This window comes from Engystomops pustulosus, chromosome 11, assembly GCF_040894005.1.
Source record: "Engystomops pustulosus chromosome 11, aEngPut4.maternal, whole genome shotgun sequence".
Taxonomy (NCBI): domain Eukaryota; kingdom Metazoa; phylum Chordata; class Amphibia; order Anura; family Leptodactylidae; genus Engystomops; species Engystomops pustulosus.
Genome location: NC_092421.1, coordinates 7,721,272 through 7,744,951, shown reverse-complemented (window position 1 = coordinate 7,744,951; position 23,680 = coordinate 7,721,272). Strand labels below are relative to the sequence as shown.

The 23,680-nt window shown below is 50.8% G+C and overlaps 2 protein-coding genes across 2 annotated transcripts in view; one reads left to right on the top strand and one right to left on the bottom strand.

Moving 5' to 3' along the window:
* Nucleotides 1–1,315: 1,315 nt before the first annotated feature.
* On the bottom strand, nucleotides 1,316–12,716 carry CAPG (capping actin protein, gelsolin like). Its single transcript, XM_072130028.1, has 10 exons — nucleotides 12,407–12,716; nucleotides 12,203–12,232; nucleotides 10,900–11,069; nucleotides 10,662–10,816; nucleotides 9,488–9,652; nucleotides 8,125–8,274; nucleotides 7,136–7,231; nucleotides 6,938–7,064; nucleotides 3,910–3,998; nucleotides 1,316–1,557 (listed from the first exon to the last, which is right to left on the bottom strand). The coding sequence occupies exons 2-10, from the start codon at nucleotides 12,223–12,225 to the stop codon at nucleotides 1,492–1,494; spliced, it is 1,041 nt and encodes a 346-aa protein (XP_071986129.1). The 5' UTR covers nucleotides 12,226–12,232; nucleotides 12,407–12,716; the 3' UTR covers nucleotides 1,316–1,491.
* Nucleotides 12,028–23,680, top strand: part of CLDND1 (claudin domain containing 1) — a 20,868-nt gene continuing 9,215 nt past the window's right edge. Inside the window, exon 1 of the mRNA XM_072130034.1 lies at nucleotides 12,028–12,049. The gene's annotated coding sequence lies outside the window, so the exon portion shown is untranslated. The remainder of the gene's footprint in view (nucleotides 12,050–23,680) is intronic.

Below are 23,680 nucleotides of genomic sequence, written 5' to 3'. Positions count from 1 at the left end.
ACCGCCGCATTTAATAACCGAAAATGTGTCGCTTGGCCAGCGCTTACCTTCACTTGGTCCAGCTCGGTGTATTCCGGTGCGTGCAGATGATTTTAAGCGCAGGAGCGCCACCTGGTGGACGGCGGAGGAACTACCTTCATAAATCCCGTCCGGACCCGAATCCTGTTCAGAGAACGCGCCGCTGGATCGCGAATGGACCGGGTAAGTAAATCTGCCCCATTGTGTTCGTGTGCAATGGGCCTGAGTGTATAAATGTGTGAGTATAAAATTACGTATATTAAGGAGGGCCCCATTCAGAGGTCTATAGAGCTCGGCCTCTCCTAGAGTCCTATACAAGTGTCCACAAAACACCTGTGGCTCCATAAATGTCACAAAACTACAATTCCCAGCATGCTAATGTTAATTTCTTTATGTAGAGTTGGACTTGCCACCAGATTTTACCCCGTTAAACAAGCAGCCCCATCATGTAGAGGATGGAATCTCCTTCCCCCTCTTTTATTTATGTGAAAATGAGTAGAGTCAAGTTTAGAGGCTGCAGTGTTGGTGGCAATTCAGATGCCCAAATATTTGGTCCTGTAGTGCCTAGAAAGTGCTGCTGGTGTCATATTAAAGAAAAGAATCTCCTCTATCAAACTGTATCAGGCTTGTGGCTCTGTGATCCAAAGAACAGGAGATACAGGCAATAAAATGCATAGTTGGGAATGTGAGCTGCAGATAAGAATCTTCTCTTTCAGATCCCCGGAGATGCAGGGAATTTAAAAAGATGGATATTTATCTGTAATATGACACCAGTACCATGTTTCTAGGTGCTATAGAACCAAAGGTAGGGTTCTGAGGTGACATTTACTCAGAAGCCTCTAAACCTGACTCCTCTCAGGTAAGTTATGACTGTTCTCTGCTCTTTTAACATGACTTTGGAGGAGAAAACCTACATAAATGCTAATTCTAGAAAGGACATTTCAGACCTAAGCTGAGAGGGTTGGTAGCTTAATGGGGTAAAATCTGGAGACTGTTTCCTTTAATGCAACACGGACAACCAATCATTGTGTTTGGGTCATGTTCTTTCATATTTTGGTATTTTTTGGTCATCTGGCATTTTTAGTATCAAAGTTCTTCTAATAAATGTTTTACAGTTTCAAAATAATTTACTAAAAATGAGCTGATTGATAAAAGGACAATGTGTGTCCATGTGCTGTGCCCGGTCCGGCTGGTGCCAGCTGTCATGCATTGTTAATGGTGTGGGATATGTCGATGTAACTACAGCTGGTAGGTGCCGCTCACTCTGCTCCAAGTGAATAACCATGAACTGTACATGCAGATTACTATCATAAATGTTTAATGTGCAGGATAAGCCATCCTTGTCCCCGGAGCAGCCGAGTCTAGTGGTTTCCATCACGCTCTGTTCTCTGCTGGATATATATATCTCCATAGGGAATGATGAGCTTCAGGAGGACCGGACATGGACACTTCCAGACTCTGAAATTACTGAGATCACACCCAATTGCTGAAGAATTGTTTGAAGAGGGGAGACTCGTTGCCCTCAGACACAACTTGGACCTGTGAATAGAAAACAAAAATGTTGCGTGTTAAGGGGAATGAATTGGAGAAAGAAACCAATCGATACAACAATTGGGCTGATTTGAAGTCGAGAGAACCATAACCAAACTTGATCAGGTTTTGCTGCCCAACTAAAAGGGTGTAAAGCCTCGTAAGGAGGAGACTCTTGGGATAGAAGAGTTTACACTATAAGGTTGGTGTTCTGTAGGTGACAATGAATGGGGATAAGCGGAATTCTTTCCGACTGGTCTTGTGTGTCCAATGGCTTTCAGAGACCTTGTTCAGGTGCCTGAGACACAGGGGCACATTTACTTACCCGATCCCTCGGAGTTCCCAAAAGTGCATTGTCCGTCCGCGATTCACTAAGATTGTGCGCCCGATATCCTGCATGTGACGCTTCCCCGCTCAGGTCCCTGGAGTTCACCTTCTTCTTCCTGGTGCATGTAAGTGCATTGTCCGTGTATAATGCGCTGTGCGGGGAGTCACTAAGATCGTGCGCCCGATATCCTGCATGTGTCGCTTCCCCGCTCAGGTCCCCGGAGTTCACCTTCTTCTTCCTGGTGCATGTAAGTGCATTGTCCGTCCGCGATTCACTAAGATCGTGCGCCCGATATCCTGCATGTGTCGCTTCCCCCCTCAGGTCCCCGGAGTTCACCTTCTTCCTCTTGGTGCATGTAAGTGCTTGCCTTGTGACACAATTTTGAAGTTAAATCCCGCGGTTTGTCCGAATCTGTCAGATCGTTCGACAAGCCGCCCCCTGATTTGTGTCACATGAAAGCCGGCGTGATTGCGCCAAAATAGTATGTCTGCAGCAGTACACACTATCCATAAAACATTTAGGGTGACTGGATGAGGAAAAACACTATTGATGGCTTCACAATATGCACATGGGCCGCTGCTCCATCCTTTTCTTCTTTTGTAACCTAAGAATCTGATATTCAAGGTTGCATTAATTTTGTGGTTTTGTGAGGCTGTTAAAGGGAACCTGTCACCAGGGACCTCATTTTCACTAAAGACCGGTTGCATAAGCCCATGACACCTGCAGTGCACATCTGCCTTTCTGCTTTCTATGAGCATTTGCATTACTATATAATTGTGTGTTATAACTGACATTGCTCCCTGACAAAATCCTGGGGTAGTCACAGAGGTTGAGCTTTTGTTTGGACTCATTTAAAAAAAACGTGTGACTGGTCTGTGCTACAGGCTCTCAGCTCCCACCTTTGTGCTCCTGTACAGGAGCACAAAGGTGGGGGCTGAGAGGTGAGGAGTCTGCAGATCAGACAATTCATGTGTTGTTTTTTTTAAATGCCTCCAAACCAAAGCCCAACCCCTGGGACTACACAGAGGATTATGTCAGGGTGCAAGGTAAGTTAGAACACACAATTATAGTGTAATGCAAATGGTTAGAGAAGGCACAAAGGCAGATGTGCACTGCAGCTTTAATGGGCTCCTGTAGCCTGTCTTTAGTGAAAATGAGGTTCCTGGTGATAGGCTCCCTTTGAAGACATAACTGAAAATTTGAGCTGCAGCTAAAGATCCAGTTCCTGCCTATTCACTGCCTGTATCTCCAGCTCTGTAGATCATAGACCAGTGATGGCGAACCTTTTAGCGGCCGAGTGCCCAAACTGCAACCCAAAACCCCCCTTATTTATTGTGAGGTGCCAAACAAAAATTAAAGCAGTAACTTATTGCTCGCTTTTCAACAACTTTCAAGCATATTGGCCTCCTGAAAACAGCAACACAGTAGAAAGATGGAAAATTTTCATCATTTTAGCTTCTTTCCAGTGTCCCTCTGTACACAAAGAAAATCGTGGGGCCAACAGGAGGTCCTCCAAAGTAATTCGGCCCTGTCTACTAATTCTCCCTCTTCCTAGAGTCCTAAATAGCGAAGTAAGTATCAAAATATCACTGAAAGCAGCATCTTTTAAGTTACTTGGAACTGCAGGAAGATTCTTTCAGTCCTGTCTGGTGTGCTGGGGTGATGGCCCGGGTGCCCACAGAAAGGGCTCTGAGTGCCGCCTCTGGCACCCGTGCCATAGGTTCGCCACCACTGTCATAGACCCACAATGCTATCTGAAAGAAGAGTCTCTTCTCTTTACTATGGAACCAGCATCATGTTTGTAGTTGCTATAGAAATGAAGAAAGGGGCGTCAGAAGTTGCTCTCCCACTGCAGCCTCCACTTGCCTCATTTCAGGTAAAATCTGACTCTTCTCATTTTCACATGACTTCGGAGTTGATTTTTTTTTTAGGTACACAATAAAAGATAGTCACAATGAAAGGGACGCCTCATCCCCTAGCTGATGATGCTAGTAGGGTGAAACCCTGCGATGGGCTACTATTAAGGATCTCACCTGAGTTTTTGGAGAATATTTCATAAGTGACAGGAACTCATTGGCGATCTCCAGTGATTGCTCCCGCTCTTCCTTGTTTGCTTTTTTACCTGAAAAAAAAAATTGAGGTGTGAATAGCAAAAGTAGCACTTGGTGCCGCTCAATTATGTCTTTATGGACCAAAACCGCACAAAATCTCCAGGTACAGGAGACATCCAACCACCGTCTCTAAGAATTGGAGATGGATCCCCAAAGGGAAAACTACCCCCAGAATAAAGAACACAAGTCCCATGGTGAGACTTCAGAGAGTGACCAGTGATTTATGGAGAGTTTGACAGGCTAACGACAATTTCAAGATCATTGACTCAACTTCTCTACTAGCATACCTCCCAACTTTTGGGCAAGAGGAAGAGGGACCCTCCCCCTTTTTATAAACCACGCCCATTGCATCACGTGCAAGCATAGTAATATCGACCTTAATAGCCCCCACATGTACAATGCCCCTTACTTTGGCCAACTCCACCCCCATGGATCCAAATAATACCCCTTGATGCAGCTCTGTCCTCCAGCCTCCTCCTGTCCTCCAGCCTCCTCCTGTGCCCTCCTGTCCTTCAGCCTCCTCCTGTGGCCCCCTGTCCTCCAGCCTCCTCCTCCTGTGGCCCCCTGTCCTCCAGCCTCCTCCTCCTGTGGCCCCCTGTCCTCCAGCCTCCTCCTCCTGTGGCCCCCTGTCCTCCAGCCTCCTCCTGTGCCCTCCTGTCCTCCAGCCTCCTCCTCCTGTGGCCCCCTGTCCTCCAGCCTCCTCCTGTACCCTTCTGTCCTCCAGCCTCCTCCTGTGCTCTCCTGTCCTCCAGCCTCCTCCTGTGCCCTCCTGTCCTCCAGCCTCCTCCTGTGCCCTCCTGTCCTCCAGCCTTCTCCTCCTGTGGCCCCCTGTCCTCCAGCCTCCTCCTGTGCCCTCCTGTCCTCCAGCCTCCTCCTGTGCCCTCCTGTCCTCCAGCCTCCTCCTGTGCTCTCCTGTCCTCCAGCCTCCTCCTCCTGTGCCCCCCTGTCCTCCAGCTTTCTCCTGAGGCCCCCTTACCTCCTGTCATTCCCCCGCAGCAGTCACTTCTTTGTCTGAGCTCCGACTGACTCCCGAAGGAAGTGGTGCCAGCTGAGGTGCAGAGCCACCTCATCACGTGGCTCGTGCAGACATCATGTGAGGGGGTATTAGGGTGCTGATCCCACCTGGTGCTTTGGATTCTCTGCACGGGACCAGGAGGAGGCGGGACAAACCGAGGGATAATGCGGTCGCTCAGTAAAATCTCCCGTGATGGTGGGACAGTGCCCAAAAAACTGTCCTTTCGAATCTGGGAACGGTTGGGAGGTATGTACTAGATCAGTACTTCAGTACTAACCTCTCTCGGACCGCACGCGGACTAAAGACATCAGCTGGTGCAGGTCCGGTGTCTTTGAACGTCACTGCAGTTTCTTCTGCTCCTTCGCTAATCATGGAAGCAGTAGCGGGTCAGATGTGACAGATCTTAGGTAGAACGGTTAGAAGGTCTCTTTGGCCTTCTCCTTTCTTCACTGCATGGCACTGTACAGGGATTGCAGGAGCCGGCACTGCCGCCACCCCTGATGACCTGGGGGTCACATGACCGCTGGGTCTGAACAGACATCTGGGGGTCATTTCCCCTGTGATTGGGGTTCTTGTAGAAGAGAAAAAAAAACAGTGGAAATTTCCACCAGGGGTCTTTTATATCCTCATGGGGGACATAGTTGGGCACATTTACTTACCCGGTCCCTGCACGATCCCTGAAATCTGCCTGCATCTTTCGCTTCCCCGCTCAGGTCCGCCGGAGTTCACCTTCTTCCTCCCAGTGCATGTAAGTGCATTGTCTTGTGACACAATTTGAATTTTAGATCCCGCGCTTAGTCCTAATCAGTCGGGTTGTCCGCCGGCCACGCCCTCCGATTTGTGTCGCATGAAAGTGTGCCCAAAACCCCTGTTAAATGCGGCGCAAAACTGAAATAGTTGAGAAACCCGACGGAAATGCGGTCCGCGGACCCTTACTAAATGTGCTCCATAAAATAAAAAACACAAAATAGATAATTAGAAATAAACATTAATATTTCCCAGTAAAATTTCAAAAATAAATCCCTCTCTACACTATAAAAAGAAAAATTTGCCTGTGACTATACATATTATATATCAAAACGACCATCACACTTAGGTATTCATCTAAAATCTCCATTGTGAGTAAAAGATATGAACCTTAGGCCAAAATTTGGTTAAAAATGCTGCGGTCATTAAAGCCTTTTTTTTAGGCCTTGTCATTGAGGGGTTAATGTAGTACTACTGATTGGCTGATTTCATACTGGTGTATTGTAATGGTCAGTGGTGGGAACAAACCCAATGCAGTAACCGACCTGCACTGTGATGGTTTCCATAAAATACTGTATCTTTCGGAGTATAATGCGCACTGGATTATAAGGCGCACCTGATTATAAGGATGAATGACCAGCAGGTGGCAGACCTGTGCACAGTACAAGGCAGCTGTTGTCTGTAAGTACGGTTCATATATAAGGCGCACTGGATTATAAGGCGCACCTGATTATAAGGATGAATGACCAGCAGGTGGCAGACCTGTGCACAGTGCCAGGCAGCTGTTGTCTGTAAGTACGGTTCATATATAAGGCGCACCTGATTATAAGGATGAATGACCAGCAGGTGGCAGACCTGTGCACAGTACAAGGCAGCTGTTGTCTGTAAGTACGGATCATATATAAGGCGCACTGGATTATAAATCGCACCGGATTATAAGGATGAATGACCAGCAGGTGGCAGACCTGTGCACAGTACAAGGCAGCTGTTGTCTGTAAGTACGGTTCATATATAAGGCGCACTGGACTATAAGGCGCACCTGATTATAAGGATGAATGACCAGCAGGTGGCAGACCTGTGCACAGTACAAGGCAGCTGTTGTCTGTAAGTACGGTTCATATATAAGGCGCACTGGACTATACTGAAAAATACGGTAGTTGGTTGTAGCTTCCAATAAATCATAAATACCTTTCCAGACGTAGAGTTTCCCGGCGGTGTCCAGGATGAAGCAGTCGTCTGAAAGCAGCTGCTCTTTACGAAAGACGGCGCCATCTGCCACCCGCGACACCTGCATCTTGCCGCTCGCATTCGAGACCTGGGACAATGGACGGTTTGCATGAGATGGAAGCAGAAAGTTGCTCCTAATATGAGCTGTTATCAATGTACCTGGTAGAGCACGGCTCCTCTTGTATGGATCGCATCCGCTTCCTTGTCATCTTCTGCACATCCTTCTTTGAGAGATTCTGGTCTTTGCCCCAAAATCTAGAAATTTTTGTATAAAATCTGAAACTTATCATCCTGTAAAGTGAAATACAGGCCTTACCGCTCGGGTTCATTCATCCTATTCAGTGTAAGAGATGTACCAGATCATTTACAACCATTGGATTTCAGGGAACGTAGTCGAAACTGGAGTGCAGTCTGGAGGTCATATCATCCCTGCTGGCAGGGGAGGGGGGGGGGGGTGGCAGTGTGTCCACGGGGGGGTGAGGCGGGAGCAGTGTGTCCACGGGGGGTGGAGGGGGAGCAGTGTGTCCACGGGGGGTGGAGGGGGAGTAGTGTGTCCACGGGGGGTGGAGGGGGAGTAGTGTGTCAACGGGGGGTGGAGGGGGAGCAGTGTGTCCACGGGGGGTGGAGGGGGAGCAGTGTGTCCACGGGGGGTGGAGGGGGAGTAGTGTGTCCACGGGGGGTGGAGGGGGAGCAGTGTGTCCACGGGGGGTGGAGGGGGAGCAGTGTGTCCACGGGGGGTGGAGGGGGAGCAGTGTGTCCACGGGGGGTGGAGGGGGAGCAGTGTGTCTATGGGGGGAGGAGGGGGGAAGGGCAGTGTGTACAGAGGGGGAGGAGGGGGGAAGGGCAGTGTGTGTACAGGAGGGGCGGCAGTGTATCCACCGGGGCAGGATGGGGGGCAGTGTGTCCACGGGTGGAGGAGGGAGGGCAGTGTGTCTACAGGGGGAGGGGGGCAGTGTCGCTACTGGAGGGCGACCCATAAAGGGGCCCACTAAGGCTCTGTTGCCCAGGGGCCCACTAAAATCTGGAGCCGCCCCTGCCCCTGGGCCATGCATAGCCATGGCTAGTTGTTAGCAGCATCAACTTGGAGGATTGGCTGTTCGGCCTCTAACCCTCCGGCCTCCCCCTCCTTGTTGAGCTGTAGGTTATACCTGAATCATTTCGTCTGGCTCCTCCCCTTCTTGTATAATTTCAACCTTTGCAGCTCCGCGTCTTTCGCTGTCTCGTATCTGATTGGCCAGATCTCGTGCGCGGTTCCGCTCCAGCATGTTAGACTGAGATCCCGACCAGACATAGATAAACTGGAAGGACAGTAATGACAAGTTCTCAGTATGAGAAGTTCTAGCAGTGGTGGCAAAACATAGCAGTCTTCTCACTCACGGCTGTACTCAATAATATCAATTTCAGGGGAACGGAACTGGCATTCATTGAGGAGATCCAGCTGTTGTACTGTGTTTTATAGGATTGGGGAGGTAAGTGTGTCACCTAGCTCTTCTACAAAAGGAAGAACATCTCTTTCATACCACCCATAGCCCCTTTACCAGGGGTGTAACTTGAGGGGGTGCAAAGGGTGCCATTGCAACTGATCCCAAGAAGTCTAGGGGGTGTACCTTTCCTAAATGAGAAGACTGGTACTATAAACAATACATTATAGTTGGGGGCCTGGCACACATTTTGCACTGGGGTCCAGCAGCTTGAAGTTACACCGCCGCCCTTCACGACTCCCATACGGCTATATACATCCTGCCCCATACAGAAAGGATGTTTATACATGACATGACAGTGGCCAACTTCAAACGCCTATATTTCCTGAACCCTGGCACCTAAAAACACGATCCAGTTGTAAAATTAAACAGCAGCATCTTCTGAGGATTGTGTAAGGATACTTGAGAAAACCGAAGATATGCAAGTTTGAGTTGCTGTAAAAAAATGTGATTTTTGTTTACAGCTTTATATTTCTGAGATTTCCGACTGTAACTTCAACAGCGGATATCTCCATTTCTGTGAAACATCACAGCACAATCTTGACATTAAAGTGGAGATTCTCCTGTTTAATATTACAATAGATTTGTGTTTCTAGGTGCCAGGGATCAGGAGATCTAGGCCTTTGTAGGGAAACCCCCTCCTGCCTGTCAGCTGAAGCCACATTTTTAGTCATATATCAGCTGATTAAAAATATGTAATTAATAAAACCTTAAGTGTCACATGTCATGAAAAAAACTAAGTAAAAATTATTGCGATATGTAAAGAGTTTCCAAAGATTTTGTCATTTAAAGAAGTGCAGGACAGAACTGCAAAAATTGGCCTTTACATTTAGGCATCAATGACCCTCGGACACGAAGGGGATAGGAGGCCGTAAGTCACGGGATTTTGAAGCATAACCAAGTATATTATGTATATTTAGTTATTTGCGGGTTTTTGCCCCATATATATTAGTACACGGTGAGCTCATGATATTACACCACCTGGTAGCAGAATCCTCCTCATCTTGGGATCGCTTCATGCTATTCCTACCTTTCCAGTGTCCAGAATAAAGCAATCTCCAGTATTGAAACTTTCCCAGGTCAGCTCTGTCTCGGTAGCTCGAATATTTTTCCGTCCTCTTACGTGGTAGAGGTGGTGGGCAGGGGCAGCTGCATCTTTTTGTGCTTGTTGAAAACCTGAGGAAACTCCACCATCCTGTTAAGTACCAGAAAGGATGGAAAAGGATCATCATCATCATCCATCATCTACCCTTGGTCACAGAAAATAGAAATTTACAAAATCTTATTGGAACTAGATTTTCATATGTAACCAAATTCGAGAGAACCTAAATAAGATAATATGGGCAACGCTGGGTCTAAATTTCCCTATTCATAAAATGGAAGTTATACCTTACATACTTCACTTATGTAGTGCCCTGGATCAGAGGAATATTGGACATTTTTGGACATTAAAATTTTTCCCCGTCAGCACTTCTAACTTTATTTTACATAAAGGTCTAACATACATTCTTTTTATTATTACCGTATCTGTATAGATCTGTGGAAAGGGTTAATGAACACTTTCTAACTAATGAGAAGCCAGTCATTTTTCACAGCTGTAGTTTTTGAATTGTTTTGGACAGAGAAAAACAGACTTGCTTATTACAAAAATCAGACAGCCAGATAGGTGATGTCTGGAAAGTTTTTTACCACTTTAGAAACTTTCTGCCATGAAATATTATGGGGACTCAATGTATGTCTATGGTAGAACTGCTTGGTCATTTGTGCTGAAATATAAGGTATATAAAAAGAACAGTCCCAGTCCTTAGTGTCTTGCAGTTAGATAACAGAGATTGGAGGATAAGACTGACAGTCTACCTGAACAACCAGAAGAAGAAGCTGAGATAGGGATACTCCACCATTGACCCTGGGATCTTAGCCTTTGGCCAGAGTACCAGATTTTTGAGAAAGAGAGGGACAGATAGTCCAGAATTAACAGTTAGGGAGGAGATTGGAGAAGTCTGTGCTGTGCTTGTATTGCTTTGCACCTGAATTTCTTCAGTAAAAACGAAGACTGTTCACTGCAGACCCTGAATTTCTGGACTTATTTCCCATTGGGGTGTACCACCCCTTCTGGAGAGCAGCAACATGTGCTGACACCTCAACAGTGCCCGGTGGACCCAGTATAGCCCTAAAGCCACTCCTAACCCGGGGACTGCACTTACCAAATAGGTGACTCCTCTTGGGAAAAAAGACATGAACTCTGCACTCTCGTGTCCTTGTGTTTCACGGTTTTGGGTGGGTTTTTCACCCATGTGCATGTGGAGCTGAGAACTGTAGATAGCACCCGCCGCCCTCTCATCTACTGAAGTCCCATTTCCTGCCACAAACAAAGACCAAAACGTTTTAAAAAAAATTTTCATACACCACCCAGGGGTTCATAAACCAACCCCTACCCCTCACCGTTCCAGACATAGATGTGGTTGCCTTCAGGTGAGTTACAGATCAAAAGGTAGGTGTCTCCAGAGTGAAACACGCCATGACTCTCGCTTGGCACAGGAATTAACTTCATCTTTTCAATGCGAAAAATGTGGAGCCCCGGTTCAGAAAGAGATGAGGGGAATCTCAGATCCCTGTGGTGGAAAGAAAGACATGTAGACACTGGAAAGAACATGTACGAGGAATATGGAACATCTGCCACAAGACATAGTCAAAAAGTAGCTGTAGTACATGAGGGACACAAAATATTTTTAACATGATCGCCCATTTTAGAAGTCCTATCCGTTAAATAAATGAATGGTGTATGGATGCCCCTGTCCACAAAAAACTACATTCTTCCTGCCAATACAGGTAGGTCCTATCCTTACCTCTGTGTAGTCTCCCTACCCGGGTTGGACTAAAAATAACACTATAACAAAAATTTGATCTGCTCCTAATACTGCACCACACTTCTTATACTGCATAGAACATCTGATGTCGTGTCCTAACTCTGGTACGATGGGTGTTGCCAAATATTTCTGTGTTTTCATGTTTTAAGGCAAATACAACAGAATTCTGCCACATTTTACTTAGTTTATCCAGTTTATTGAGAGGAGAAACTGCACCATATTATTAGTCTAATGGATTTCAAGTGACTTTGGATCCCTTTTTTTTAACTCCATTAAACGAGTATTCCTCCCATGAAGAGAAGTTTCTTATATATGCTCAGGATAACAAAATATCACATTCTCTAATTCACTGTTGGTGACAAAAATACATCTGTAAGACATGAAGTCACTGGCGGTTAGCAGAAGAGTGAATGTGATTTGGGAAGGGGGGTTGTGGGTACAGGACAGGATGAAGCTTCACAGTGAACAAGCAAACTGAAAGGGTGGGTAACGGAAGAACCGCGGGGAGGAAACCGCTATAATGGGAAACAGATTGAGAAATAGATGCAACTGGACTAAAAACTGTTATGGTAAAACATTACACAGATACATCTCATTGTAACATCTACGTGGGGAAGGTCCGTAGAGGGTTCAGATGAGAAAACAACCTCACAAGTAACCAGGGACCGGGAGAGATATGGACCACAAGCCAACCCTATGAATGCGGTGACCACCACCCTTTGAAGGTCGGGAGATCAATGTGTCTGACACCCCTGTATGATTTCCATTGCTAGTGGCAGGCTGGTGACCTCTCCTCCCGCACAGTGTTGTATGTCTGTGGCTTTGCCGGTATCAGGTGACCGTCTAACACATTCATTCTTTGCAGGCTGAACTCTTACTTTGCACTGGGACCTCCGTACATCTTGACTCTGTCAAAAGAGATAATAAATTTAGTGAAGAGCATGAACATTTGAAGGGTTAACACTGAATACATGCAGCCGGGGGTAAGGTAAAGGAATACTAAGCCCCCTCCAGCTGTGGTCCACAGGAGAGACCCCTTATAATACCCCCGTACTGTGTCGCATTCCCCTGGTGTTCCTCACCTTGCTCTCGGCTCTTCCTTCCTCACTCTTGTCAGTGGAGCGAGCACCGCACCCTCCTCGTCTTCAGGGCTGATTTTTTATACAAGTCTGAGGCTTTTTTTTTTGAAGTAGGAAAAGAATTGAGGGAGGGTAGAGTATGACTCAATATCATGAGGGAGAGCCGCAGACAACCCACCGACCGCAGCACACAACAGGAAGGGAGACAACTTTTTACCTTCTAGTCTGACAGGTAACAAGATACCTCCACACACCCCCCACTGACAGAGAAGAGAGGGCGGGATGGAGGAAGACACAGAACCTCCTAACCTGAGGCACACAACAACCCCGGCTCATGGACACCCCCCACTGACAGAGAAGAGAGGGCGGGATGGAGGGAGGAAGACACAGAACCTCCTAACCTGAGGCACACTACAACCCCAGCTCATGGACACCCCCCACTGACAGACAAGAGAGGGCGGGACGGAGGAAGACACAGAACCTCCTAACCTGAGGCACACTACAACCCCAGCTCATGGACACCCCCCACTGACAGAGAAGAGAGGGCGGGATGGAGGAAGACACAGAACCTCCTAACCTGAGGCACACAACAACCCCGGCTCATGGACACCCCCCACTGACAGAGAAGAGAGGGCGGGATGGAGGAAGACACAGAACCTTCTAACCTGAGCCACACAACAACCCCGGCTCATGGACACCCCCCACTGACAGAGAAGAGAGGGCGGGATGGAGGGAGGAAGACACAGAACCTCCAAACCTGAGGCACACAACAACCCCGGCTCATGGACACCCCCCACTGACAGAGAAGAGAGGGTCGGGATGGAAGACACAGAACCTTCTAACCTGAGGCACACAACAACCCCGGCTCATGGACACCCCCCACTGACAGAGAAGAGAGGGCGGGATGGAGGAAGACACAGAACCTCCTAACCTGAGGCACACAACAACCCCGGCTCATGGACACCCCCCACTGACAGAGAAGAGAGGGGGGGATGGAGGGAGGAAGACACAGAACCTCCTAACCTGAGGCACACAACAACCCCGGCTCATAGACACCCCCCACTGACAGAGAAGAGAGGGCGGGATGGAAGGAGGAAGACACAGAACCTCCTAACCTGAGGCACACAACAACCCCGGCTCATGGACACCCCCCACTGACAGAGAAGAGAGGGCGGGATGGAAGACACAGAAGCTTCTAACCTGAGGCACACAACAACCCCGGCTCATGGACACCCCCCACTGACAGAGAAGAGAGGGTCGGGATGGAAGACACAGAACCTTCTAACCTGAGGCACACAACAACCCCGGCTCATGGACAACCCCCACTGACAGAGAAGAGAGGGCGGGATGGAAGACACAGAACCTTCTAACCTGAGGCACACAACAACCCCGGCTCATGGACACCCCCCACTGACAGAGAAGAGAGGGCGGGATGGAGGAAGACACAGAACCTCCTAACCTGAGGCACACAACAACCCCGGCTCATGGACACCCCCCACTGACAGAGAAGAGAGGGCGGGATGGAGGAAGACACAGAACCTCCTAACCTGAGGCACACAACAACCCCAGCTAATGGACACCCCCCACTGACAGAGAAGAGAGGGCGGGATGGAGGAAGACACAGAACCTCCTAACCTGAGGCACACAACAACCCCGGCTCATGGACACCCCCCACTGACAGAGAAGAGAGGGCGGGATGGAAGACACAGAACCTTCTAACCTGAGGCACACAACAACCCCGGCTCATGGACACCCCCCACTGACAGAGAAGAGAGGGTCGGGATGGAAGACACAGAACCTTCTAACCTGAGGCACACAACAACCCTGGCTCATGGATACCCCCCACTGACAGAGAAGAGAGGGCGGGATGGAGGAAGACACAGAACCTCCTAACCTGAGGCACACAACAACCCCGGCTCATGGACAACCCCCACTGACAGAGAAGAGAGGGGGGGATGGAGGGAGGAAGACACAGAACCTCCTAACCTGAGGCACACAACAACCCCGGCTCATGGACACCCCCCACTGACAGAGAAGAGAGGGCGGGATGGAAGACACAGAACCTTCTAACCTGAGGCACACAACAACCCCGGCTCATGGACACCCCCCACTGACAGAGAAGAGAGGGCGGGATGGAGGAAGACACAGAACTTCCTAAGCTGAGGCACACAACAACCCCGGCTCATGGACACCCCCCACTGACAGAGAAGAGAGGGGGGGATGGAGGGAGGAAGACACAGAACCTCCTAACCTGAGGCACACAACAACCCCGGCTCATGGACACCCCCCACTGACAGAGAAGAGAGGGCGGGATGGAGGAAGACACAGAACCTCCTAACCTGAGGCACACAACAACCCCAGCTAATGGACACCCCCCACTGACAGAGAAGAGATGGCGGGATGGAGGAAGACACAGAACCTCCTAACCTGAGGCACACAACAACCCCGGCTCATGGACACCCCCCACTGACAGAGAAGAGAGGGCGGGATGGAAGACACAGAACCTTCTAACCTGAGGCACACAACAACCCCGGCTCATGGACACCCCCCACTGACAGAGAAGAGAGGGTCGGGATGGAAGACACAGAACCTTCTAACCTGAGGCACACAACAACCCCGGCTCATGGACACCCCCCACTGACAGAGAAGAGAGGGCGGGATGGAGGGAGGAAGACACAGAACTTCCTAACCTTAGGCACACAACAACCCTAGGTCATGGTAACCCCCCACTGACAGAGAAGAGAGGGCGGGATGGAGGAAGACACAGAACCTCCTAACCTGAGGCACACAACAACCCCAGCTCATGGACACCCCCCACTGAAAGAGAAGAGAGGGCGGGATGGAGGGAGGAAGACACAGAACCTCCTAACCTGAGGCACACAACAACCCCGGCTCATGGACACCCCCCACTGACAGGGAAGAGAGGGCGGGATGGAGGAAGACACAGAACCTCCTAACCTGAGGCACACAACAACCCCAGCTCATGGACACCCCCCACTGACAGAGAAGAGTGGGCGGGATGGAGGAAGACACAGAACCTCCTAACCTGAGGCACACAACAACCCCAGCTCATGGACACCCCCCACTGAAAGAGAAGAGAGGGCGGGATGGAGGGAGGAAGACACAGAACCTCCTAACCTGAGGCACACAACAACCCCAGCTCATGGACACCCCCCACTGAAAGAGAAGAGAGGGCGGGATGGAGGGAGGAAGACACAGAACCTCCTAACCTGAGGCACACAACAACCCCGGCTCATGGATACCCCCCCTCCCCCCACTGACAGAGAAGAGAGGGCGGGATGGAAGGAGGAAAACACAGAACTTCCTAACCTGAGGCACACAACAACCCTAGGTCATGGTCACCCCCACTGACAGAGAAGAGAGGGCGGGATGGAAGACACAGAACCTCCTAACCTGAGGACAAAACAACCCCAGCTCATGGACACCCTCCTCTGACAGAGAAGAGAGAGGGCGGGATGGAGGAAGACACAGAACCTCCTAACCTGAGGCACACAACAACCCCGGCTCATGGACACCCCCCACTGACAGAGAAGAGAGGGGGGGATGGAGGGAGGAAGACACAGAACCTCCTAACCTGAGGCACACAACAACCCCGGCTCATAGACACCCCCCACTGACAGAGAAGAGAGGGCGGGATGGAAGGAGGAAGACACAGAACCTCCTAACCTGAGGCACACAACAACCCCGGCTCATGGACACCCCCCACTGACAGAGAAGAGAGGGCGGGATGGAAGACACAGAAGCTTCTAACCTGAGGCACACAACAACCCCGGCTCATGGACACCCCCCACTGACAGAGAAGAGAGGGTCGGGATGGAAGACACAGAACCTTCTAACCTGAGGCACACAACAACCCCGGCTCATGGACAACCCCCACTGACAGAGAAGAGAGGGCGGGATGGAGGAAGACACAGAACCTCCTAACCTGAGGCACACAACAACCCCGGCTCATGGACACCCCCCACTGACAGAGAAGAGAGGGGGGGATGGAGGGAGGAAGACACAGAACCTCCTAACCTGAGGCACACAACAACCCCGGCTCATGGACACCCCCCACTGACAGAGAAGAGAGGGCGGGATGGAGGAAGACACAGAACCTCCTAACCTGAGGCACACAACAACCCCAGCTAATGGACACCCCCCACTGACAGAGAAGAGAGGGCAGGATGGAGGAAGACACAGAACCTCCTAACCTGAGGCACACAACAACCCCGGCTTATGGACACCCCCCACTGACAGAGAAGAGAGGGCGGGATGGAAGACACAGAACCTTCTAACCTGAGGCACACAACAACCCCCGGTCATGGACACCCCCCACTGACAGAGAAGAGAGGGTCGGGATGGAAGACACAGAACCTTCTAACCTGAGGCACACAACAACCCCGGCTCATGGATACCCCCCACTGACAGAGAAGAGAGGGCGGGATGGAGGAAGACACAGAACCTTCTAACCTGAGGCACACAACAACCCCGGCTCATGGACACCCCCCACTGACAGAGAAGAGAGGGGGGGATGGAGGGAGGAAGACACAGAACCTCCTAACCTGAGGCACACAACAACCCCGGCTCATGGACACCCCCCACTGACAGAGAAGAGAGGGCGGGATGGAAGACACAGAACCTTCTAACCTGAGGCACACAACAACCCCGGCTCATGGACACCCCCCACTGACAGAGAAGAGAGGGCGGGATGGAGGAAGACACAGAACTTTCTAACCTGAGGCACACAACAACCCCGGCTCATGGACACCCTCCACTGACAGAGAAGAGAGGGGGGGATGGAGGGAGGGAGGAAGACACAGAACCTCCTAACCTGAGGCACACAACAACCCCGGCTCATGGACACTCCCCACTGACAGAGAAGAGAGGGCGGGATGGAGGAAGACACAGAACCTCCTAACCTGAGGCACACAACAACCCCAGCTAATGGACACCCCCCACTGACAGAGAAGAGATGGCGGGATGGAGGAAGACACAGAACCTCCTAACCTGAGGCACACAACAACCCCGGCTCATGGACACCCCCCACTGACAGAGAAGAGAGGGCGGGACGGAAGACACAGAACCTTCTAACCTGAGGCACACAACAACCCCGGCTCATGGACACCCCCCACTGACAGAGAAGAGAGGGTCGGGATGGAAGACACAGAACCTTCTAACCTGAGGCACACAACAACCCCGGCTCATGGACACCCCCCACTGACAGAGAAGAGAGGGCGGGATGGAGGGAGGAAGACACAGAACTTCCTAACCTTAGGCACACAACAACCCTAGGTCATGGTAACCCCCCACTGACAGAGAAGAGAGGGCGGGATGGAGGAAGACACAGAACCTCCTAACCTGAGGCACACAACAACCCCAGCTCATGGACACCCCCCACTGAAAGAGAAGAGAGGGCGGGATGGAGGGAGGAAGACACAGAACCTCCTAACCTGAGGCACACAACAACCCCGGCTCATGGACACCCCCCACTGACAGGGAAGAGAGGGCGGGATGGAGGAAGACACAGAACCTCCGAACCTGAGGCACACAACAACCCCAGCTCATGGACACCCCCCACTGACAGAGAAGAGTGGGCGGGATGGAGGAAGACACAGAACCTCCTAAGCTGAGGCACACAACAACCCCAGCTCATGGACACCCCCCACTGAAAGAGAAGAAAGGGCGGGATGGAGGGAGGAAGACACAGAACCTCCTAACCTGAGGCACACAACAACCCCAGCTCATGGACACCCCCCACTGAAAGAGAAGAGTGGTCGGGATGGAGGGAGGAAGACACAGAACCTCCTAACCTGAGGCACACAACAACCCCGGCTCATGGATACCCCCCCTCCCCCCACTGACAGAGAAGAGAGGGCGGGATGGAAGGAGGAAAACACAGAACTTCCTAACCTGAGGCACACAACAACCCTAGGTCATGGTCACCCCCACTGACAGAGAAGAGAGGGCGGGATGGAAGACACAGAACCTCCTAACCTGAGGACAAAACAACCCAAGCTCATGGACACCCTCCTCTGACAGAGAAGAGAGAGGGCGGGATGGAGGAAGACACAGAACCTCCTAACCTGAGGCACACAACAACCCCGGCTCATGGACACCCCCCACTGACAGAGAAGAGAGGGTGGGATGGCCAGAGGAACACACAGAACTTCCTAACCTGAGGCACACAACAACCCCAGCTCATGGACACCCCCCACTGACAGAGAAGAAACGGCGGGATGAAGGAAGATACAGAACCTCCTAACCTGAGGCACACAACAACCCCAGCTCATGGACACCCTCCACTGACAGAGAAGAAAGGGCGGGATGGAGGAAGACACAGAACCTCGTAACCTGAGGCACACAACAACCCCGGCTCATGGACACCCTCCACTGACAGATATGAAAGGGCGGGATGGAGGGAGGAACACACAGAACCTCCTAACCTGAGGCACACAACAACCCCAGCTCATAGACACCCCCCACTGACAGAGAAGAGAGAGGGTGGGATGGACAGAGGAACACACAGAACTTCCTAACCTGAGGCACACAACAACCCCCGGCTCATGGACACCCTCCACTGACAGAGAAGAGAGGGTGGGATGGAGGAAGGAACACACAGAACCTCCTGACCTGAGGACAAAACAACCCCAGCTCATGGACACCCCCCACTGACAGAGAAGAGAGGGCGGGATGGACAGAGGAACACACAGAACCTCCTAACCTGAGGCACACAACAACCCCAGGTCATGGGCACCCCTCCACTGACAGAGAAGAGAGGGCGGGATGGAGGGAGGAAGACACAGAACCTCCTAACCTGAGGCACACAACAACCCCAGCTCATGGACACCCCCCACTGACAGAGAAGAGAGGGCGGGATGGAAGGAGGAAGACACAGAAACTCCTAGCCTGAGGCACACAACAACCCCAGCTCATGGACACCCCCCACTGACAGAGAAGAGAGGGGGGATGGAGGGAAGAAGACACAGAACCTCCTAGCCTGAGGCACACAACAACCCCAGCTCATGGACACCCCCAACTGACAGAGAAGAGAGGGCGGGATGGAGGGAGGAAGACACAGAACCTCCTAACCTGAGGCACACATCAACCCCAGCTCATGGACACACCCCACTGACAGAGAAGAGAGAGGGCAGGATGGAAGACACAGAACCTCCTAACCTGAGGCACACAACAACCCCAGATCATGGACACCCCACACTGACAGAAAAGAGAGGGTGGGATGTAGGGACGAAAACATAGAACCTCCTAATCTGAGGCACACAACAACCCTAGGTCATGGTCACCCCTCACTGACAGAGAAGAGAGGGCGGGATGGAGGAAGACACAGAACCTCCGAACCTGAGGCACACAACAACCCCACTGACAAATATGAAAGGGCGGATTGAGGGATGAAGACACAAAACTACCGAACCTGAGACACACAACATACCTAGCTCATGGACACCCCCCACTGACAGAAAGATTGAGGGGATGGAGGGAGGGAGACACAGAACCTCCTAACCTGAGGCACACAACAACCCCGGCTCATGGACACCCCCCACTGACAGAGAAGAGAGGGCAGGATGGAAGACACAGAACCTCCTAACCTGAGGCACACAACAACCCCAGCTCATGGACACCCCCCACTGACAGAGAAGAGAGGGCGGGATGGAGGGAGGAAGACACAGAACCTCCTAACCTGAGGCACACAACAACCCCAGCTCATGGACACCCTCCACTGACAGAGAAGAGAGGGCGGGATGGAGGAAGACACAGAACCTACGAACCTGAGGCACACAACAACCCCACTGACAAATATGAAAGGGCGGATTGAGGGATGAAGACACAAAACTACCGAACCTGAGACACACAACATACCTAGCTCATGGACACCCCCCACTGACAGAAAGATTGAGGGGATGGAGGGAGGGAGACACAGAACCTCCTAACCTGAGGCACACAACAACCCCGGCTCATGGACACCCCCCACTGACAGAGAAGAGAGGGCAGGATGGAAGACACAGAACCTCCTAACCTGAGGCACACAACAACCCCAGCTCATGGACACCCCCCACTGACAGAGAAGAGAGGGCGGGATGGAGGGAGGAAGACACAGAACCTCCTAACCTGAGGCACACAACAACCCCAGCTCATGGACACCCTCCACTGACAGAGAAGAGAGGGCGGGATGGAGGAAGACACAGAACCTCCTAACCTGAGGCACACAACAACCCCGGCTCATAGACACCCCCCACTGACAGAGAAGAGAGGGCGGGATGGAAGGAGGAAGACACAGAACCTCCTAACCTGAGGCACACAACAACCCCGGCTCATAGACACCCCCCACTGACAGAGAAGAGAGGGCGGGATGGAAGGAGGAAGACACAGAACCTCCTAACCTGAGGCACACAACAACCCCGGCTCATAGACACCCCCCACTGACAGAGAAGAGAGGGCGGGATGGAAGGAGGAAGACACAGAACCTCCTAACCTGAGCCACACAACAACCCCGGCTCATGGACACCCCCCACTGACAGAGAAGAGAGGGCGGGATGGAGGAAGGAACACACAGAACCTCCTAACCTGAGGCACACAACAACCCCAGCTCATGGACACCCCCCACTGACAGAGAAGAGAGGGCGGGATGAATACAATATAGTGTAATATCTGTCAATTATAGTTTCTCTTCTTGTTTTGCCTGAAAAACCTGAACATGCCTCAAAGGGCTGATATATGAAGCTTTATCTTATTAATAGTAATGAGCAGAACATACTAATACCCTGGTCCTTTATTACAAAGTGAATGGCGACGTTTCAACTCTACCTAAACCTCTTTGCGATGGATAGACTGATAGATATGAGAAAGATCATACATATATATATGCTTGACTTAATTTTCACCCGCCTCTGTCACCAGCTCTCTAACACTACCACCCTCCTGTCTGACCACAATTTACTCATTTTGTCTAACATTTTGGCTTCAACCTCTCCTGCTGTCCACAAACTTATACACCCATGAAGGAAACTCATTTCACTTCATTCAAGAAGGTATAAAACTGCTGCCACAGTCTACAACACCACTAATACCTCAGCCCTGGACTCTGCAGACCTCCCACAATAAAATAGACAACCAAACTGACAACCCTAGCACCCCAACCTCACAAAACACCTGAGGCACTGGAAGAAATCCTATGAAGACCTCCTGTCATACAAGCAGGAGGCCTTTCCCTATAAATCTGCCATCACGTCTGCTAAACAGGATAACTTCATTAATATTTTAACTTCCCTATCTCACAACCCCAATTATTTTCTACCTTTAACTCCCTTCTATGCCCTCTAGCACCTCTACCCACCTCTCTCCTCCCAGCTGAGAAGGCATCAGGGAAAGTTTCAATCTTCAATCTCTGAACCCCACCCAAGATATCCAATGCTGAACCAACTTCACTTCCAATCAGGGATGGCTAATAGGGGGGTGGGGGCGCCTGGGGTGCACGCCCCTTGGCCCCTACCACTTTGCCCTTAAAGAGGCCCCCCAATTCGGGCGGTGGCCCACAGTGTATTTAGGTCCGGGCTCCCCGTGCCCTAACCCTCAAATGTATTCTGTATATAATTATAAGGGGCTATATATAGTTATTATAGTGGTCTGTTAGTTATTATAGGAGGCTATATATAGTTATTATAGATGGGCTGTATATAGTTTTTATAGGGGACTGTATATAGTTATAGGGAACTGTATATAGTTATTATAAGGGTCTGTGTCACGGGTCTCCCTGCGATCCACGTCTCCGCGGCCAGCCCTCACTTCGTACTCCTGCTTCCGAGCTGGCTGGTTGGCGCACGCATTCCCACTTCCTCGGGTGGGCACACTCAGGCTCTCATAGATTTAAAGGGCCAGCGCACCGCTGATTGGCGCTGGCCACTTCGGGCTTATACATAAACCATCACCCCCCTCCGGATCTTTGAGCCACAAGCCTTAGAGAGAGCTTCCATTGTGTTCCCTGTTCCCCTCTCCATTCCTGTTCCTGCATTGATCTCCTGTTGTGACCCCGGACTTGTCCTGTGACCTTGCATCTCTGCCACCTGCCCTGACTGCCTGCCTGTGCCTGACTCCGAGATTGCTCGCTGAGTTTGTACTTCTACCTTGGCTGCCACCGCGGGCTAGTCGCACCTGTGGTGGCACCCTGCCACAGCAAGACCATCCTGCTTTGCAGCGGGCTCTGGTGAAGACCGGGTTCTCCAGGTTGAAGTCCGCATTTGCCTCGGCTCCAGTTCTCTCCGGGCCTGACACTGGGAAGCCCCTTCATCTTGAGACTGGCGCATCCTCTGTAGTTGCAGGGGCGGTGCTCACCCAGAAAGGTCCTAAGGCCGTACTCTGACCTGTGTTTTTTTCTCTAAGACTTTTTCCCCTGCAGAGAAAAGTTACTCTTTTGGAGATAGAGAACTGTTAGCCATCAAACTTTCTCAGGAAGAGTGCTGGTATCTACTGGAAGGAGCTCATCATGCGGTTTGTGTATACAGACCATAAGAACCTTCTGTATCTCCAGACAGCCCAGCACCTTAATCCCAGACAAGCCCGTTGGTCACTGTTCTTTTCAGGATTCAATCTGCTGACCCATTTCCGTACTGCGGAAAGGAATGTCAAGGCAGATGCCCTTTCCCGTGCTTCAGATGTCATTGGAGAAGAGCCGGTCCCTCGGCACAACAACTCTCCTGAACAACTTATTTTTGCAGCTCTGGTGGATCTTTGGCAGCTACCTCCCTGCAAGAAGTATATTTGGCCTTCATTCTGTAAGAGGATTCTGTCTTTGAGACATTCTTCACGACTGGCTGGGCACCCAGGAGTGCAATGTTCCGTGGCCCTCATCTCCTGCTACTACTGGTGACCAGACCTGGTCAAGGATGTTCGGGATTTCGTGGTATCCTGCTCCTCCTGTGCCTGTAACATGCCCTCTCGCCTCAAACCGGCTGTACTGCTACTTCCGGTTCCGATACCCAGTCGCCCGTGGTCTCCGTGGCTATGGATTTTGTCACTCGGTGGTGACAGACCAACTAGTGACGGTCCTCTTCCAGGTATTCCTTCTTCTCCACGTCTTGACAGTTTGTTCTTACAGCATATCTTCCAGCTTTATGGACTTCCGCAACACATCGGGGCACATTTACTTACCCGTCCCATCGCAATCCCCGATGTGTGTGTCGTCCGACAAGGATTCGGATCTTCCCCGATTCACGTAGCTTGTGCGCCCGATTTCCTGCATCCGTCGCTTCCCCGCTGAGGTCC

Coding starts and splice junctions, on each gene's coding strand:
- CAPG (XM_072130028.1), bottom strand. CDS start 12,225: ATGTACGGAGGTCCCAGTGCAAA. Junction 10,817..10,899: donor CCACATCTATGTCTGGAACG/GTGAGGGGTAGG, acceptor TGTTTGTGGCAG/GAAATGGGACTTCAGTAGAT. Junction 3,999..6,937: donor GAAACTCTACGTCTGGAAAG/GTATTTATGATT, acceptor TTTTTTTTTCAG/GTAAAAAAGCAAACAAGGAA.